This window comes from Pempheris klunzingeri, chromosome 2 (genome assembly GCF_042242105.1).
Source record: "Pempheris klunzingeri isolate RE-2024b chromosome 2, fPemKlu1.hap1, whole genome shotgun sequence".
Lineage (NCBI taxonomy): Eukaryota > Metazoa > Chordata > Actinopteri > Acropomatiformes > Pempheridae > Pempheris > Pempheris klunzingeri.
Window position 1 is genome coordinate 6,481,582 of NC_092013.1, and position 19,995 is coordinate 6,501,576.

General features: G+C 40.9%; 4 protein-coding genes across 5 annotated transcripts in view; 2 read left to right on the forward strand and 2 right to left on the reverse strand.

The window, feature by feature from the left end:
• LOC139212536 (transforming acidic coiled-coil-containing protein 1-like) overlaps window positions 1-19,995 on the reverse strand; it is a 98,643-nt gene that overhangs the window by 24,004 nt on the left and 54,644 nt on the right. The gene's annotated exons all lie outside the window — the stretch shown is intronic.
• LOC139208360 (golgin subfamily A member 7-like) lies at window positions 718-3,703 on the forward strand. The gene is made up of 6 exons (XM_070838022.1): window positions 718-762; window positions 1,283-1,405; window positions 1,489-1,641; window positions 1,771-1,872; window positions 2,487-2,545; window positions 2,838-3,703. Exons 1-5 carry the CDS (start codon window positions 754-756, stop codon window positions 2,532-2,534), a joined length of 435 nt encoding a protein of 144 aa, XP_070694123.1. The 5' UTR covers window positions 718-753; the 3' UTR covers window positions 2,535-2,545; window positions 2,838-3,703.
• Window positions 4,483-12,572, forward strand: r3hcc1 (R3H domain and coiled-coil containing 1). The gene is made up of 8 exons (XM_070838010.1): window positions 4,483-4,823; window positions 5,508-5,645; window positions 6,438-6,927; window positions 7,486-7,661; window positions 8,357-8,427; window positions 8,530-8,625; window positions 8,809-8,948; window positions 11,608-12,572. The coding sequence occupies exons 1-7, from the start codon at window positions 4,726-4,728 to the stop codon at window positions 8,916-8,918; spliced, it is 1,179 nt and encodes a 392-aa protein (XP_070694111.1). The 5' UTR covers window positions 4,483-4,725; the 3' UTR covers window positions 8,919-8,948; window positions 11,608-12,572.
• loxl2a (lysyl oxidase-like 2a) overlaps window positions 9,469-19,995 on the reverse strand; it is a 30,184-nt gene continuing 19,657 nt past the window's right edge. For both annotated transcript variants that reach the window (XM_070837988.1, XM_070837997.1), the window contains 8 exons: window positions 19,107-19,258; window positions 18,859-19,026; window positions 15,618-15,783; window positions 15,060-15,300; window positions 14,716-14,831; window positions 14,407-14,543; window positions 12,944-13,055; window positions 9,469-11,096 (listed from right to left, as the gene is read on the reverse strand). In XM_070837988.1, coding sequence (XP_070694089.1) covers window positions 11,026-11,096; window positions 12,944-13,055; window positions 14,407-14,543; window positions 14,716-14,831; window positions 15,060-15,300; window positions 15,618-15,783; window positions 18,859-19,026; window positions 19,107-19,258 — 1,163 coding nt within the window. In that variant the 3' untranslated portion in view covers window positions 9,469-11,025. The remainder of the gene's footprint in view (window positions 11,097-12,943; window positions 13,056-14,406; window positions 14,544-14,715; window positions 14,832-15,059; window positions 15,301-15,617; window positions 15,784-18,858; window positions 19,027-19,106; window positions 19,259-19,995) is intronic.

Below are 19,995 nucleotides of genomic sequence, written 5' to 3' on the forward strand. Positions count from 1 at the left end.
TTACCACATTTGCATAACAATTGTATCAGAATCTCTATGCAATGAAGATCTTTTGCAAGTGAAACCAAAGTAGGCCTACAGCAGACAAAACAGAAAAAGCCCGACATAAAAGGATACATAGCATGAGTGGCATCACTAAATAGATTTGAAGATGAAATTTTACATTTGATTACTTGTGGGAGATGAGATGAGACTGTATTTATCCCTCACTGGGGAAATTCACTTGTTACAGCAGCAGAGAGTCAGGAGCAAGAAAAAGTGCAGAAACAAAACGCGGAGAGCATTAGTTTACACTTTGGTCCAAAATCTTCTGTAGGTGTTCAGATGGGTTGAGAAATGGTAACTCAATACACTCTGGCATTTTATTCACTGTTTATACTCACCAAAGCATTTCGGTGCTTATTCAAGTTTTTCTCTTTAACTTCAGTGCTAATGGGAACTTGAATGGCCATGATTTCACCACCCTGATGTTTTGTAAACCAACAACCAAAATTTGCCAAAGTTTTGCTCACAGATCTTGACTTGAAATTTGAGATACTTGAGTTAACTTCATGGGTGTTAATGTAGACGTGTAATTAAGTGGTAATGTACTCGAGTCCAAACTATTCCGGCGAGAGCACCTGTAAAAACATATCGATTTAAAATCTGTCATGTATTATTGCTTTTAACGTATCAATACCTCTGTGCAAAAGTTGCTTTTATTCTGAAAAACACTGGGCCGGAAGTGGAACATTGAAGCGAAGCAGCCTCACCATGGCTGAGGTAAAGAATTTGTTTTTTTTATTCGTTTTTATCGACTAACGTGTTATTGACTGCCTGAATATTTAACATGGTTACACTGATTTATCGATTTGGGTGATAATGAATGCTAACACTGACATAATTCCCGCTTCGTTGATGGGCCAACAAACGTAAGCTAACGTGTTATTAGCTAGTTAGCTAGCTAGCTAACGATATCCATGTCACAAGCGGATCGTAGTATTTAATTTTATTTTATGATTTATAATTTCCTACAGCAGTCAACAGCAGCAGTGTCAATATGACATAGATGGTAGTTGTCTTTGGATTAGAAACGTATGCGCCCAGAAATTAGCTGTACTAGCGACACCTGTTAGCTATTAGCTTGTCTCTTAACTTAGCTGATAAATAATAGTACGAGCGTCCAGATTTCCCCCAGTTTGTGTGTAGCTAGCTGTGCTGTGCTGTAGCTGCTCCTGCTCCAACCTTTCAGACAGACTCTTTTCATGACAGACAGCCGTCTAAAGTTTGTTTCTTCGTCCAGACCCACAGCTTGCAGGACCTTCAGCAGCCAGCTGTCTCCTCCAAGGTGTTTGTCCAGAGGGACTACAGCTCAGGAACCATCTGCAGGTTCCAGACCAAGTTCCCGTCCGACCTGGAGTCCAGGGTATGTGCAGTGTTTTTGCACTGATGTTTTGATTGTTGACTGAATGTACTGTGAATAATGTCCAAACTGTTGTGTGGTTTCAGCTTGATAAGCAGCAGTTTGAGGCAACCATCCAGACTCTAAACAACATGTATGCAGAGGCAGAGAAACTAGGGGGGAAGTCGTACCTGGAGGGCTGCCTGGCTTGTGTAACTGCCTACACAATCTTCCTCTGTATGGAGACACATTATGAAAAGGTAAAACTGCCTCACTATTACGCTGTGTATATCATCAGCCCATATGTTTGTCTCTAGGTGTGTTGGACAGATCGACATATCATTGTATATCTTAAATGTGTGTGCTACTGTCTGTCTCGGTGTGTGCAGGTGTTGAAGAAGATCGCCAAATACATTAAGGACCAGAACGAGAAGGTATACGCTCCCAGGGGCTTGCTGTTGACTGACCCCATAGAGAGAGGCCTCAGAGTCGTATCCTTCACCTGGCTAATGTCACAGATATTACAATAGGCTGCTCATGTCTATTTTTTCCCCTAGAGAGCAGCATCACCATGTCCACACTGTGATACAATGAGGCTGATCTGCTAACAGCTGTACTAATGACTTATCTCCTGAAATAACTGCTGTAATTGCTCAGTATCAGTCTTCAAGCTGGATACACAGCGTGTCGATATACAACAATAGACAATGGGGTAGAAAAGTATTGAAATTATACAGATGCAAAATTAGGCTTTCCTGTAGGTTTTGGTGAAGTTTTCTGGCCAGACCATAAATATTTAAATGTACATGCTTGGCAGGGTTATTATTTGATGTGCACGTAACTTTATGCACCACCTCTAAACCAACTGCTCCCTATTCACCCTTAGGGGGGACATGAAACTTGACTTCCATCCATCCAGTGTCTACACTGCTTATGCTCAAGGGTTGTGAGGGGGCTGGCATTGGGCGAGAGGATGTGACTTAACTTTCAGAAATGAAAGTGTTAACATAGCTGGTGGAACTTTGTGTAAACTAAGAGAAGTAAATTGTTGTTTATCATTTCTGCATATAGCGCCGTATATTTCCTTTAACTTGCCATCTTCTAGGTTGAAATTACCATCTTTGAAGACAGAAGTATCGGATCTGGAAGATAAAGAACCTTGTGGTATGGAGCCCTTCTGATGTATTTTAAATCAAGAGTTGGATCCAAATTCACATTTTTGCCAGTAGCAACATTTATGAGGGAGTTTTCCCAAAATGTCCGACATGAAGCTTGTTTTTTTAAGAGTATAATTTGGCCAAATTGTTCTCTTTTAAGTCCATTTCCTAATAAGGCCCGATAAATTAGCAGGACATTTACTACCATTTAATCTAAACATAAAATAAGCCATATCCCTGACATCTCCATTTACTGTATCCACTCTATCTGTCGTCTTCCTTTCTACCTCTCTATGTAGGCTGATGATTCCGACCAGATACTCTTCTTCTGTCTGGCGACACACATTCAGACATCTGCGTCACCTAAATGGATGTATATAATTTTGATCTGATCCCTTTCTCTATTATTTATAACTACTCTACAGTCTGCCTGTCCATCTATGTTATTAAATGTGTTTTCATGTGTTTTTATACACGCAGCAAAGTATAAATCGTGTTGTAGTTGATCATGGTTGGTCATTAAGAATAGTGCCATTGTGCTAAATGCAACTTTCTGACCATGGTAAATATAAGTGATTTAACTTGGGTAATGTTTTGCAAATAATACAAAGTGTATAATAATAATAATACATTACTAATAATGTGTAAGCACCAAGAACGGTTAAAGAAATGGATCAGGACGGAGTTGTTGGTAAAGTCTGTACACAGTAATTCTGTTATGGGCAGTGCTCCACAGTATTAACACGGAGGTTGTAGCCTTTGTTGAGGCAAATGTTTTCTCATCCGTGCAAGAATGTGATTTTTTTTTTTGGGAGGGAAATCATGTCATGTGAAACACACACGTCAGAGCTTCTCAACTGGAGATTTTTTTTTTTTTTTTTTTTTTGTGACTTCAAAGATGGAGCATGTTTACTGTTATCACAAAATACTAATGTGATCCTGCACTAAATCTCCCAAATCACATTCAACAGTCTTGTGACATGTTTCTCATAAGTGTCACCATCTATATGGCGAGTCTCATCCCCCCTTTTTTCATGATCACCAGACACCACAGAAACCTTAAACACTCCACAGATGATTGCTATAATTGGTGTTTGATACAACTGGTGTACTTTTCTTATAAATATTGTTCTGTTTTATCTAAATAAATAGCCTTTTCCTGAAACTTGTGGTCCCTGTGTTTTGCATTCTTTTAAATGCACGTCTGCATAAGGCTTTATAAGAGAAGGAGCACAAAATCAGCTTTATTGGCAAAGTATTTACAAGAAATTTAACTCTGTAATTAGACAGAAGTAAACAGAGTAGACAACCAAGGTAAACAAACACTTTACTATGTCTAGATATGCAATTTAAAGTTCATAAAAAAGAATATAAATACAAAACAACAAAAATTATTAACTGGCTCAATGGAGTGCAACAATGCTGGAATAATGTAACAGATGATATACATGAGGTAGGTGGATATGACAGCATGTGTACAATATATACAGTACACTTAAATTTACATTTGAGAATATTTACATGTAAACTGTATGTATACACACAAATATATATATATATATGGAAAATGTGGGCAAGGTGCATGTTCACTGATTAACTTCCCCACTTTACCTGTGGGAAAAAATTGTTCCTGTACTATTATGTGTTGGGAGTGGGTAACTCATCCGGTATTTGTTCTAGATAAGTATGACCACAAAAAGTACATCATATATTTGCATTTTTTTACAGTCTTGTTTAGTTGGATTTGCAGGAACGTCGCTTTTATTTTGAAAGAGTCAGACCGGATATATGAGGTAACAGTTTATAGAAAGACAACATCTGCTTCCGGAAGCTACATGATGCTAGCTAGCTACTGAACCACCGCTAACTCTGACTTTAATTGTAGTCACGTCTCATTAAAAGGACAAATTGTAGACTTTAACCATAACTGCCCGGTAAACCCACTCGAGTTAGTGCAACTTTTAGCTAACGTCCGGTAATCTGACGGTTTCCTCAGGGTTAGCCAAAGTTAGCCCGAAGCTAACCGGTTAGCATTGTTTTGGTGTAGGGGACATCGTAGCCACAGCATGACTAGCTAGCTTTCTGATCTACTCAGCTTTAACTAACGAAGGTTCAATTACTTTGAACCAACCTTTGTAAACACGGGATCCGTCCTTCTCCGTGAACCCTGGCGTGTTCCTTCTCTCGATGGCATTTTGCGGTTTTTCCCCAGAGCAAGAATGTCAATTCGTGCATAATGTCAAGGAGGAGCTGGAAACACACCTGCAGAAGAGCAACCGCAAGAGGTAAGGCTTTAGTTACAACCATTAAGAAAACCAGTGCTACTAATAAAGACTTTGTTACAGGCATTTACTGGCCAGACAAGGTGTGTTTTATTCCTCTGGACCCATATTTCTATTGTGCATCCTCCTAAAGAATTTAAGATGATAGACAGTCTTACTTTTGAACCTCATGTGAAACATCTGGCACAGAAACTGAAGATAAAATCAGAGTTCTTAGATCGGAATAAAGCACCTGTTTCTCTTGAGGACAGGAAAACCATTGTCATCACTGTGCCATTTATGAAAAGGTAGGCCAGGACCTCATCAGCAATATGAGGAGAGGCACCTACACAACACAACCTCATCTTTATTAATAACTGTACTATAGAAAAGCTGCCTCAGTAACACCTGCTGTCAGATTTAAAACTGTTCATCTGACCAGATCTAAGGACTGTTCTTGGACTCTTGATACTGTACTTTGCACTGTATATTTTAATTATTTACAAAGGGCTTTAAATGTTGAAGTTGAACCTTATGAATGGATTTAAACAGTTGATTTGGGGCTTTTTGTGATTGTTTTTAAAGTGCTGTACTGCCGTGCTGCTGTGGTTCTTGTGTTTCTTCTCACTGATATTAAAGACTCAACAGCAAAGAAATTTTGGCCTTACTGTCTTTTTCTGTTGTCTGACCCTCTGTGTTCCTGTCCAGTGTGCTCCTGTTCCCACCTCTACCCAGCAGACTGCGATACCTGATCCACAAGACCATAGAGGACCAGCCGGAGCTCACCACCTTCTCAGTAGGGGAAAGCTGGCAGCGTCGGGTGGTGGTCTGCCATTCAGAGCTCCGGTACTGAATATAAACTGACAGTAGATTATATGCACATTGTTGGCCAAACTTAAATCTTTGAACTTTTGCAGACTTGCTCTGATCAGGTGGGGTGACACAGCTGATAACTATAATTGAGACTTGTCAGAGTTGTTAGAGACTGAATTTATCATTAGTATATTGAACAGTTTTCTCTGATGAGATGGAAAGAAATCTCAGCTTGTTTCTTTGGAGCCTGACACTTTAAATTTAACTTTAGCAAACTAATTGATGTCAAATTCAAGGTAGGGTTTTACAATGATACTTTGCATTATTTGCTGTGGCACTGGGCAGCAGAGAAATTAATTTTAGCCACCTAACAAAGGGACACCTAAAATAGTTAATATCAGTTTGAATGTGCACTGTATTTAGAATATTTTCACTGCTTTACACTGCGGTCAGACGGCCCTTTCAATGGGGAACTGAAGTTATTCTTATTACTCCCATCACAGCCACCAGACTCCATTCATAAAAACCTCACAGAACACGGGAGTTCATTGTGCAACCGCAGCCTCGATCAATGAACTAACCATTTAAAAACATCAGATAGCAGCTCACTATCTGATTGAGAAGACCAGAATATGTGTATTGAGGCTCTGTTAGTATCTGCACTTTGTCAGTGATGTAACATAAAAGATGGGGCTTTTTTGACTTTTGCTTCATATTCATGGTTTGTTTTCCTAAATCCCTTATTCTTCCATTTAGTTATTTCAAAAAAAAAAAATAGGAGATTAAATGGGAGTTCTTATTAAAGACATTTGTATTTTTCTGTAGGGGTGACGTAGAGGATGACAGTGACTTGGAGAGCAACAACAACCTGTGTGAGAGGGAGGCCAATGCCAAGCCCAAAGCTTCGATCCCGCTGCGAAGCCGAGGACCTAAGAGGCCGGACAAACCCCTTTACATGCCACGAGCTGCTCGGGAGAGACTTTCCTTACAAAACTCACATGGACCCTCAGGGGACCAGGATTTGCCCAGTCCAGCCTCACGTCACTGTGGCTGCATCAGCAGTTCATGTGACTCTTGTTCCTGTCCTGAAACCACAGAAAACACACAGTCGTCATCCACATCCAGACTGGACTCTTTCCCCAGTGTAGCGGACAATATCCTCAACCATGATGCCGACAGTTCATCGCCTTGTCCTCAGGTGCTGACGCTGAACGAAGCTGATCCTCTAGTGTGGGACCAGACTGTGTCCCGCATCGCTGCCATGAGTCTGGAGGAGGATGAGAAGGACAAGGACCTCAGCGACGTAACTGCAGAGGTAAACTACACTGAGTTTTGATGGTGATTGTTTTTTTTAATCAATGCTTCACTTATATGTCTTACTGATATACACTAGGGCTGCAACTAACAATTATTTTAATGCTTGAATAATCTGTAGATTATTTTCTTGATTAACCAATAAGTTGTTTGGTTCATAAAATGTCAGAATGTGGTGAAAAATATTTCTCAAAACCCAAGATGACGTCCTTAAATGTCTTGTTTTGTCCACAACCCAAAGACATTCAGTTGACTGTCACAGACGAATAAAGAAACCAGAAAATATTCACATTTAGGCTGGAATCAGAGAATTTACATATTTTGTACTTACACTTTAATCGATGGATTGTTAAAATAGTTGGTTAATTTCCTAGAAAACTAACTGATTAATAGATTAATTGTTGATGCTCTGATATACATGAATTAATATAATCACCATCTCCTATTACTGTTATTTTCCGTTGCTCTGTACTCAGTGTTTTTTGGATTAACCTCTTTAATGTTGAGGCCACGTCAGCATCAGAGTTTGTAACCACTTATTTCATGTTTGTCCTGTCAGATCAAGGCCCATCTGAAAGACGCGGCGACTTTTTCCATTAAGCACGTGCACAATGACTACTCCATGTATGAGAATGTGTTCATCAACCCGGATGAGTTTCGCCATGTGATCGAGATTTATAACTTCCCACCTATGTTCAAAACAGATGACCTCCTGGATGCTTTCACAGAGTACAGGTGAGAGCAGAGAGTTTGGATCCTTAACCTCGCCACACATCTGTCCTCTGGATTTAAGTTTACACAATTTTTAAATTTCCTAATGTGTGGCTCAGAGATTTTCTGTATTTTCTGTTGTTTCAGACTTATGGTGCAGTTTGTAGGATTTAGTGGCATCTAGTGGTGAGGTTGCAGATTGCAGCTAACTGAATACCCTCTCAGTTCACCCCTTGGCTCACTTCTCCCTTTCCAAGTGTGTAGAAAAGCTACGGTGGCTGATGAGGAGCTATGCTAAATTATAAGTATTATCCTCCATTTGTCACAACACAAATGGTATTCCTCTTCTTCCTTCTTTTGCTTCTTCCAACCACTGGATCTGTGGTATGACATTCAAGCTGTAACTTGTAGCGTATAGAAAATATGAAAGTCCCTGTTTGTCCATTCTGGGCCACTGTAGAAACATGCCGATACAACGTGGCAGATTCCATTGAAAGAGGAGCTGCTCCCTTTGTAGCCAACGGATACACAACAGATCTTAGATTCAGGTGATTGTACATTACTGAAAGCATCATTGAAACTACCATATTCAATTCTTCCCCTAAATCCTGAACACTGAACCTTTTAAAGGAAAAACCTCCTTTGTGTTCACGCTAAATAAATCAAGATGATTTCACATAACTGATTCAGCTGCTAAAGTGCTTTCCTGTCTGTTTCAGTGATGGTGGGATGAAGATCAAGTGGATCGACAACACACACGCCCTGGGGGTTTTCTCCAGTGATTCGGCAGGTGAGAGTCCTCACTGCACGATAAATGCGGTGCTGGGGTTGAGGTTAAAACATGGATGAAAATGATTGATTATTTACTAACGCTTAGCAATGTCATACGCAGCACTTCGCGCCCTCTCCATCGAACATCCACTGCTGAAGACAAGAGCACTGGCTGAGGGAAGTAAAAAAGCCAAAGGAAAGGTGTTTAGACAGGCAGGTAAGTGATTACCTGAGCTTATTTGAGCCATGTAGCTACTGCAAATCCTATGCTATAATATGAATATTTTGTTAATATCTTGGAACCCCTCTGTGGTTTCTAGTATTTAGTCTGGAAGTTATTTTCTGTTTTAGCACTGGATGATGTCGGTCAGATGGTTTTTTTTCCTGTGTCGTCCTCCAGAGTTTCTCCAGCCGGTGAAGGAACGCCCGAGGACGGACTGTGCAGTTGCCCAGCGGATGGTGACCAGAGCCCTGGGGCTGCAGGGACGAGGCAGAGTGCAGCGATATTGAAGATTATTTCTACGCTGTTGGCTAATACAGGTGAACAGACCGACACAAGAAGTTTTAGCTATTCTGAGTCCACACAGCCTGTGTTCCACTGTTACCATGATTCTCTTGTTGTGGGCAAAGAAAAAATTGGCCATGCGTCACAGGATTTGTTGAAGTGAGATTGTATGAGTTTCTTATCCATAGTCATTGTATTACTTACAGTACATTGTGGTCAGCATGCCCCCAGTCTAGAGCCACCTAAAAACATTAATAGAAGTCTAAGTGTATGCTATATTTTAGAGTAGTTTCACTGCTTTACCTTGCTGTCTCACAGCTCTTAGCAACAGGGGACTCAAGCCGTTATATCGCTCTCTTTAAAGCCACCAGACTCCTTTTGACAAAAACAGTAATTTTATCTTTCAGAGCACAGGAGTTCGTAGTTGTCATTTTACTGCAACGCGCCTCTTCATTTAAATCCTGGTTTCATTTGAACAGATCTCTAAACACTGAAATTATATATAAAAAAAAAAAACATATCGTCATATAAATTGGGATCTTCTTTGACTTTTTTTTTTATTTCAAAATGTAATGCTTTTCTACATTCACCCATGCATACACAATAAGAACAGTCAGTCAGTTAACAAGTACCCTTTTAAAATGAAGGATCCTTCAATTTGTTCCATTAAAAAAACTAATTTACAAAGCAGTTTTCACATATCTGTGGCTTTTACAGAACATCCGCAATGTTACCATAGTCCCTGACAGTAATAATGCAAAACAACTCAGACACTGAGAAAGAAGCTGAGGGGATGCACAGATCATGAAGATGAAAATGTGTTTACTGTTGCAACCAAGAACAAAACAATTAATAAATAAAATATTTTCACAAGTTAGCTCAAGTATGTGGAAGATAAAATCTTGGAAGAAAATAAAAACACTTTGCCACTCAGCTTAATTCTGACAATTCAGGACTGAAAAACTTAACTAGCAACAAATTGAAGCAACTGTTTTCATAAATGAATCTACTGTATTCAGCACGGGAGGGCCCTGACAGGAAATGTAAGAATAAATCCAACCTTTGGTAGCCAATGTTACAGTTTTGGTTACAAGTTGTCATCCTTTGTAGAAAGTTAAATAGTTTATAAAAACAGGAATTGTTTGTGTTGTTCAAGCCTTTTAAAGGTCCCATATTCTGCTAATTTAAAAGCTCCTACTTGTATCTGGAGGTCCTGTGAGAACAGATTTACTTGGTTTAATGTTCAAAGCATCATTATTTTCCTAATAGCAGACGTGGCTGCTGCAGCTGTTTTCTGCCTCTGTCTGAACCCTCCGTTTAAGAAGAACAGAGCAGTTTACCTGCTTTGTTCTCACCTTCGACATCTTTGGCATTAGGGAGCAAAAAACGACGGGGGACAGTCGGCCTGCTGAAGGTCACATGATCAACAGATCCTCTTGTGACATCATAAAGGGAGCCAGATGTAAACTGAGCATTTTGACATGTTTACTGAAAGGAGCAGCAGGAGAAACAGAGAGAGGATGGTCTATTCTCACAGTTTGGCGGTCTGTAGACACACGTTCATGTTAAATAGACTTTGCATAATATGGGACCTTTAACTATCCAATTCTTTGGAGGCAAATATGACTTAAACACCCCCCTCCTCGTTTTGGGGAAAAACGTACAGTGCAAGATTCAGTTGTAGCACCAGACTGAGCAGCAGACTATTTCCATCCAGGCAAACTCAACAAAGTTAAAGTCTAATCTAAGGGTTTTTGGTTTGAGGCTTTTCCCAAACTCTTTGGCTGAGAAGACGACTTTTGGCAGTTAATTTAATAAATTATTTGGCTTCGACCCCCCGACACCTCTTCCAATAAGCACCAAGTCAAAACCTTCACTTATCTGACAATGAAGGCACTAAGACATGTAGACACTTTGGTCCAGCTGAATGTGGTTAATAGATGCAGCAAGCAAGCAGTTCATTTTCCCCTTGAATTAATGTCCATGGTACCAGCTGATCGCAGCAGCAGCCTGGCACTGCTCCAAGGAAGCTAAACCGTACAGCCCCCTCTAGTGGTTGTCAGATATTAATATACACGTTCTTAACATCCGTCCGTGTTGTCCGTCTTCGGTCTACCTGTGTGACAGCTGGTTGGTCAGCAGTCCGGGGAACGTGTCCTCTGTTTCTGAGCTCAGAGAGCCACCTGTGAAGTCAGACAGAGGATGATGATGAGGAAGATGAGCAACAAAGTCATACAAATCAAATGCAGAAAAGCCCCTTGTCGAACAGATCTAAACTTAAGCTAATACCAGTGATTAAAAATATATATGCATAAAGTCTGGACGAACCCTGATGTGATGTGACCAGCAGGATTTGTACAAAGTCATCAAACTTTTTAACTGTTTAAGATTTGGAATATGTTTGGATTCAGTGTTTGCTTGATTTTCAACGTAATCTCATTTCAAACATGCATTGATTGCTGTGGGTATAAATTAATTCTATAAACTTTGTTTTTGGCAGTTGCATTTTTAATATCAATTAAGATTTTATGATAAAGGTTTCATGAGTCTGGAAATTGGTTTATCCTTGAAAGTGCTTGAATTCTACTCTTAAAAAGCTGGATGACCCCATTTTGTTCCATGTGGGGATGTGACTTTTTAAATGTAATCTAACAATCAAATCTAAATGTAATTTTTTTTTTTTTTTTTTCGGAGGTCTGGCTCCCCTCTCTGGCTGTCAGTAGAGGCTCCACACAAACAGCGGACTGATCATTATGGGTGCGACTGCTCGTTTGTGTGGTGGTGGTGGAGGAGGAGGAGAGTGCTGAGAGCGGACTGCCGAAGTGTCCCTGAGCAAGACACTGAGCCACCATCTGCCTCCATGTTACTGTTCTGTCGTAGACCCTGGCCCCTTCGGGTGTTACTGGTGTGAGCGCGAGCGGGTCCGAAGCAGACGGGGATCTCTAACGGAAGAGGCGCTGGAGGAAACTTGAGCTCTTAGCTCGTTTTGATTTTGAGTGCATGTAGGCTTTAAACTAAAGTGCGTTTCAAGGCTGTTACATTTCCAGGCAGGATTGGTTGCATAACTTTACGTTGTACTTCTTTTCTAATTTGATGTGAAGTTTCTCCACTGATAAATTCTCAGGAGTTGGTAGAAGTCTTTTACATTTAGCCCTGTAGTCTCAGCCTGACAAATGTAAATCCGATCCATTAACAGAATCTGACCTAAACACTAAATATTGTTTTAGAACAAACATTTCAATTGAACGTCACATTTGTAAGGAAACACGTGTAGCAGCAACGTCATACAGGACTCTACAAGATGTTTTAGTTCACTTTAAAAGTTATTTTATTTTAACCAAGTTGTTAAAGATGTTCTTTTTAATATTTATTTTTCTCCCTCTATATAATGTAAAACCACCGTAGGATTGTTGCTGCAGAGTTAAAGTGTTCATGTGTTCATTTGAGAAAACTAGAATCTTTCAGAAGTGTTTGATTAACAAAAGTTTGTGCTTTGGAGACTCGGACTGTTGGAGTCTCCGTACCTCTGACTGTACTGTTACGTCTTTTGTTATTAACTTCACACTGATCTTACCTCTTAAATGGGGTGCTCAAATGCCACTGAGGGAACTGTATAAGTTTGTATTCAGTAAAAGATTAAAAAGAGTATTTTATTTTTTTGTTGTGCTGTGTTTTGATGGTAGCATTAGATGCTGCACAATCCCATAAAGATATGAAAACTATACATCAACTTCATGTTTCAGTGGTGTAAAATCTGACTGTAGCCTTGAATGTAAGGCTGTTTACATCTAAATCCTGTGAAGACGATAAAAACAAAAAAAGATCATATTTAATATTTTATTTTACTACAAAGAATTTGATAAACCCCATGACTAAACTGTGCAAAACACATTTCATTTTATGGTGAATTTTGCTTTCATGAAAAATACAAATCGGATTTTAATGCCGCCTCATTTTCCACTTAAGTTAGTGTAATTAGTTTTCCGCTAATGCAGAGGAGGTTATGATCCTTATGAGATTAGCGTCTCACCTATATGACAGTTGTACGTCCATATCCGATGTCCATCGTAGCGGGAGCGGCACTTCATAATGTTGTTGGTGTAGTCTGACTCTGCAACCTCATAGTTGGGGTTTATAACAACCTGGGAGAGCAAAAAAACAGCGTTAAACATCTGAAAGCAACGCTGCCTTTCATGTACAAGTAGAAAGTTGTTTTTTAGTATCACTTAACACTAAATACAGATTCAATGATTAGCAGGATGACTTAAAGGGTAACTCTGGTATTTTTAAACCTGGGGCCTATTATTATGTGTTTTTGGTTCAAAATTACTGGCAGGTACAAAACGTTTTGGAATTGCTCCAGTAGAAGCCTCAGCTGGCAGCCACAAACAAGCTGCAGTGGCTGTAACGTAATTCTTTTGATGCAACCTCCCCCATGAAAGTACTTCTTCTAAAAGTGCTTGTTTTTGCCACTGACAGACTCAGACTGTTATTCCAAGTGTCTGGCACCATTACAGAAAGGATCACTACAGAGATAGACCTGTAACATCCTTTTTGTTTTACCAGAAACAGCTGTTCTATCGTTCGACTCTAAGCCACCAGACTCCATTGAGAAAAACAGCAATTTTACCTCACAAAACATCAGAGTTCCTAGTCCAGTTGCTGTGACTTTGGTGGTTTAAAGACTCTGTTTGGATCAAAACTAACATGTTAAAAATACTAAAGTTACAGATGACCTAACAGATTGAGGCAGCAGTAGACCAACAACATCCATATTCTGTAAGGTAAAATCACTGTTTTTGTCAATGGAGTTTGGTGACTTTGAACCGAGTGATATGATGTCTGTTTCGGGATAAGCAAAAAGGACCATACAGGTCTATTTTCTGTAGTGATCCTTTCCATGATGTTTTCAGACACTTCAAATAACAATCTGAGCCTGTTAGTGGCAGAAACAAATACTTATAATGGATGTTCTTTGATTAGGAGCGGTTGTCCCAAAGGATTACATTACAGCTCACTCGCATGTTAGCAGCTGTCAGCTGAGGCGATCTACTGGACCAATTCCAAAACTTTTTGTACCTCCCAGTAATTTCAAACCGAAAATATTTACAAATACACCCTAGGTTTAAAAAAACACAAAGCTCTTGTTTTTCAGATGGTCACTCTGTTTCAGGACAAGTTACAAGTTTAATCACTGCAGCTCATTCAGAGCGTGTGTTTTCAAGTGGAGAGAGATTGTAAATTTAGTTTCTGCAGCAGCCAAAGTGTCCATCAGAAAGTTCTCTGTGTCCTTCAACAACCTCTGCTCGCTTGTTTAAGTCTGAATAAGAGCGAATACTCGGGCTGAACGCCAAACACAAGCAGATGCAGAGACGTGGAAAGTCTTGGTATCTGTTTGGTCTATAAGACTAAGCTGGCTGGAGATGAGACAAACTTTCCAGCAGCAGATGTGCTTTATCTTCTACGGCTAGACCGGCAGACCAGATGTTTTACCTGGAAGATGTAGTCGCCGGGCTTCACGTCCGTGATGTCGATCCACTGACAGTCAATGTCGTGTCTGTAGGTATCCCAGCAGCCAACTGTGATGCCCTGTGACCCGAAGTTTGCACACTCGTACCTCTTCTGGATACCTGTCAGCAATTAGAGCGGCTTTAGTGTCAGAACTCCCTTTATCCAGATATTTTAGTGAAATCATTTTTAAAAAATGACAGATTCAAATATGTTTTTATGTATTCTCTCAAGTTAAAAGAGAAATGAGTAGTCATCCTACACAAAGCCACGGTGTGTAATAAAATTGTTTACCCTCATCACAATGAGTGTCCTCCAGACAGAAGCTGGCTTTGTGTCCTTCTGCCACTTTACTGCCGTTTAGACTCAGCAGGTCATAGTGGGTGAAAACCTCCATACTGTGGTAATGTCTGCATCGCACAAGGAAAAACACAATGTTGAAACATCCCACACACACACACACACATACACACCTTTATTTTCCAACTCCACAATAAGATACATCCTCTTATCCATGACCCACCACAGACAGTATTTACAGCTGGAGTACAATAGAGTATACAGTTTTATTAGCAGTGTGATAATTTGAGAGTAAAGCAGCATTAAGCTACAAACTGTAGGTGTCGCTGATGTCTCACCTGTGACACTCGTGCCAAATCCAGGAGTGGTGTGCCGCCCGCGGCCTGAAGTCTGACTGGCCGTTGTTGTGGATCTGGGAGGAGAAGCGGAGGAGGCGGCGGTAGGAGGTGGAGTCGGCTTTGTCGGCAGTACTGGACAGACAGTGCTCCTCCTGGGCACACTGCAGAGCATACATGGGTCTGTCCTCCAGGTAGGTGGTCTGCTCCACAACATGGGCATTTAGGACCAGGTCTGGGGCAGCTGGGGGGGAAATGAGGGAGGTGGAGGTTAAGAGCTGCATGTGCCAACAGAGACAGTCTTTGATAAAATATTCAAAAGAATTATTCCTCACTACCAGAGCTTCATAAGCTCCAAATCCACATTACAGTGAGTCAATTTCAAAGCTTGTTTTTTAGGTTGGTTTTCTAGGTTTTAGAGGTTGTTGTTGCTAACTGAAACAAAACTAAAAATAAACTACGTTCATTTAACTGAAATATCAATCAAAACTGAACCTAAGGAAAAAAAAACAACACTAAACATTAGGATATTTTGCATTTACCAAACTAACTAAAACTTACTCTGAGTGCAGGAGACCCCGGCGGAGAAGCGTCCGCCTCCTCTGGGACACTGAGTGTGTTTCCCGTGATGGAGACACTGATCCAGAGTCAGCTCAGTCCCCGAACATCTCACTCCGCTCATCACGATCTCGTCAGCTGAGGAGTCTCCCTGCCAGTACCATGTTTCCTGATAAAAGAGATGCACAGAAAAAGGACGGGGTTCAGCCTCGCGGTTGTTGGGAAAAACCCCCAAAAAACGAAGGGTTGTGCACAAGAAATTAGGGTCAAGCTGAGGTCTTTATAAGCAAATCACAAGGTGTACTGTAAATGTTCCAGGTCTCTGAATGCTGACTATTAAAATATCATTACATGAAGACAAAGGAGACAAAGTCCCTCCAATGCGCAGGTCTAGTGAGTAAATATTCAAGGTGTGTGGCCATGTGAGGCCCGTCTGTCTGTCGCTGTCTATATTATTTTTATTGTTCTGGGATTTCCCGGTCAGAGACACTTTCAAGTTTTTGCTCTCAGATCTGGAGACTCGTCAAGCCTTTAGGCAGTCAGGCCTTAAGTGAGACAAGTCCAGTCTTAACTCCTCATTTTTGTGACTTAATGACAACGCAGACAGTGAAAAGAGAAAAGAGAAGATCCCACTAACATTTAGTAAACTCAAAATATATATATTTTTTTATTAAAAAATTTAGTATTAAAAAATAAATATCATGTTTTCATGGTGGCTTTGTGATGAGCACATTTTGTCCTCTAATGACACCAGAGGAACTTTTTAAAAGTGTGGCACACAGATTGATACCACATGAGGGTGGTATCAACCTTCTCATCCAACTCTGTGAGAAAGTGACTTTCCAAAATTCAGATGAATCCTTTAAATCTGACTTGATCAGAGTCAGCTGGACTCAAACGGCTGAAGATCGTGTTGTTTTGGAAATTTATGGGGCCGTTTTCAGCAGAAACATTGTCTCAATTTTCCTCCTGTATTTAATTTGCAGACATTTCATCCCAGATGTCCCAAAAGGCAGATCGAATCAAAGAGTCTATCACACATCATGAACCCAGCGTGGGGGGCTTGGTCGTCGTCATGGCCCTGACTCAGCCTTATTACAGCAGCTGGCAGACCGCAGGGACACGACCTGTTCAGAAAAAAAACCTCATACTTTCCGTCATCTTCCTAGGAAGCGGGGGATTCATGGGAGAGGAATTGAGCTGAGGGATATGGACGTGGGAGTGCACGCTGGTGGGTTGAGGTGGACAGACATACAGCAGTATAGTTTAAGCTCTGTGTCATTTGTTCCATCTGGTGGTTGAGGTTCGTCTGCAGAAGTGTTTAAAAGTCAGACAGGAAAGAGTCTGCCGAGGGTCTGAGCCCCTGCTCCTTTGTGATAACAAAGAGCAGAGATCCAGCACTCTTAAGGCTGCCGTCGACATGAGAACTCTTATGGAATGGAAACTTAGAGTAGGTGCAACTAAAGGGACATATTATTAAGATATGCTCACCTGATTATTAGCCCTGGCACAGAGTATTCGTTTTCATAAAGCAAAACAGCTACTTGTCGCAACCGGACTCCTTATTTCACACTGATGTAGACGTGTCCTTGACTAAAGGGCAAGTGCTGGAGCAGTGACCACAAACAAATGAGGACGTGTTTACCTGTTGCTCCATTAGAAGTGCATTTCACATAATTGTCCTAAACACACTTGAGTGAGACAAACAGCCTCCAACAGATTCCATCCAAGTTCCCCTCATAAAACCCCTGCTGTTATCAACACAAGTCCTTGTGATTCACACATACTTTCCAGTCCTATATCATCGCAGACCACAAATACCACACTGGTTTCAGCCTTATAATTGAAATACATGGAGAGCACAGGAGGGGGGGCCTTGACTTCAGCAGCCTCTCATGACATAACGGGAGCATTGGGGTCTCCATTAAATGGCAGAAAGGGAAACGTCAGCAGGACGGGACTGTGACGCTGCAGAGTGATGCCACAGACTTTAGTGGTGGAAACTCCACTAAAACTTCAAACGGGAAGACGAAGGCTTTCCCCGTCACCCCCGGCGAGGAGTTTAAAGCTGATCTGAGGCACAGCTTCACAGTCTCTGCACTCACTGTGTGTTTTTGATGTTTCTAAGAGAGTGACCTCCTTGTTTTGCCCTCTGGGATCAATAAAGCTCGAGCTCATTAGAGTGAGAGTTAACGACATCCACCGACACACACGTAAACACACAGATGGACATTAAACACGTCACTACGCGGGGGTTCATCTCGTCCATATTACACATGGCTGTAACTTTTACTCTCAGGATGATCATGTGATATGATCAAAAGCTCCAGAACAGCCACTAAATGGACCTTCACGTGAGATTATACGTACATATGTCAGACAGTGAGGTCCAAACATCTGAAGCCCACACTGAAAATATCAAAACATTTCACATAAACCAAGAAATAATCAGAAATGTTGTTGTTTGAGGATTCAGAAACAAATAAATATTTACATTCAATAAATATTTAGGATTCTGACATATTGTTGACATATTTTGCAGTAGTGAGAAAACTCCTTTGTTCAAAAGCTCAGATTCCCTTCAGTTGTTTCCTGTCCATTCAAAGGAGTTAAGTTTGTCAGTGCCACAAATTTGCTTAAATATAAAACAGTGCAGAATCTGGTCATAGTCTTGTGTTTGTGTTTCTGAATCCTCAAAATTTATTATTTCCCGATTTACGTGAAAATATAGAGATTTTCAATCTCAGACTTCCCACTGTGTCTATTTTATTCAGCTAATTTGTGTTTTTTCTGTTAGTTTTCCCTCGTTGTTAATATTGAAGAGGTCCAAAGTATAAGCCTTCTGACTCGTCTGTTTCACTTCTTTCATTTTTTTTTTGTAAATGACAACTAAATATGAATAATGTCGTATAGTTTATCATCAACAAACAGTGAGGTTATTACTACTGTCCCAGTTGGCTTGGATAAACATTGAATTATTCAGCCTGATACGTGTCCTGCTGTTGTTGAGACCTCTGTGTCTGCAGGTTTAGTCACACAAGACAACTTTATGAGGGGTTTCCCTCTAAATGGATGTAAAATTGCCATGTGTACAAATACAAGAAGAAAAATATAGAAATTCATTTCAAAAAACCCAAACTAAACCCAAAACCAGCTCCTTTACGCTGAAAGTAAAGATAATCTCATCTTAAAAATGATTTGTTAGTGTCCACGTGGAGAGCAGCTGTCGCTCTAGAGACCTCACCTGGAAAGCGTGGCTGGCGAATCCCAGGCCGAGCTGTCTGCACACCACCATGGCCTCCATGGTCCCCCAGCTCTCACTGCACACTGTGCCCCAAACCAGAGAGCCGTTCCTCTCTGCCAGGACCTCCACACGGCCCTCGTAGGGATTGCGGCCACCATTTAACCGAAGCTGAGGGCAGAAACAAACAGGCGTGACCTCCAGTTCTGTAAAAACCTCCATTTGTTTATACGACAGGAACAGGTACTCACTCTGTTGTGGAAGCCCATGGCGGGGACGTTACACCTGACCGCTGCGTCTTCCTCGTGGCTGCAGCCCACAGATTCACGGTTGAAGTAGCACTCAGTCAGCGACTTTTCAAAGCCAGAGCACTCCACCTCGTTCATGTGAACCGGCCCCATCCCTGCAGGGAAACACACACACGCACACTTTATTCTGTTGAACTTGTGACTCAACTCACTGTGACTAACAACTGGACTCCAGGTGGAGCTTTAAATAATGTGCATCACAGAATAAGTTCAATAATGAGTTCAGAGGAACTGTCATCTGTTCCCTTTACAGGAAAAAAAGCGAGCCGATCTTTGGGTTACACAATGATTTTAGGGAACATGAGCCTCTGCTGCCTGGTAAGTACGACAGCAGCAGCCTGGCCTGGTTTTGTGTTTTGTCAGAACAACAAGTCAGTTTTAAGACAGATGTAAGATTTCCTGTCCCCTAGAATTAAATTGCGAAGGAAACATGCAGCCATCTATGCCAAATGACAATGAGACACTTGAGGCTTGTAAAAAAAAAAAAATTCTCTCTCTGCATCTTGTGTTCTGGTAAAAAAAATCCCAATGTTTCAGTTTTTCCTCAACAACATGTGTGAGTGCTCCCTCCATGCTGCTTTTTCCCATGTGACTGAGCAGGAATGTCTGCAGTGATGCGAGCTTTAAAACTGCAGCCGGAGACGGAGATGGAGACGGTGACGGACAGAGGAGAAAAATAAACTCACAACGGGAAGCACACAGAGCTGATCGGTTTCCTCATCTGACAGGTGACTAAATATTTATCCTACTTATCAAATGCAAGACACAAAACTTTACTCTCAACATTAGTTTGCATCAATTCAAAAAATGAACACATGCTGTGTGTGTTCTT

Coding starts and splice junctions, on each gene's coding strand:
- LOC139208360 (XM_070838022.1), top strand. Junction 1,406..1,488: donor CGTCCGACCTGGAGTCCAGG/GTATGTGCAGTG, acceptor GTGTGGTTTCAG/CTTGATAAGCAGCAGTTTGA. Junction 1,873..2,486: donor TAGAGAGAGGCCTCAGAGTC/GTATCCTTCACC, acceptor GCCATCTTCTAG/GTTGAAATTACCATCTTTGA.
- r3hcc1 (XM_070838010.1), top strand. CDS start 4,726: ATGGCATTTTGCGGTTTTTCCCCAGAGCAAGAATGTCAATTCGTGCAT. Junction 5,646..6,437: donor GTCTGCCATTCAGAGCTCCG/GTACTGAATATA, acceptor ATTTTTCTGTAG/GGGTGACGTAGAGGATGACA. Junction 8,626..8,808: donor AAAGGTGTTTAGACAGGCAG/GTAAGTGATTAC, acceptor GTCGTCCTCCAG/AGTTTCTCCAGCCGGTGAAG.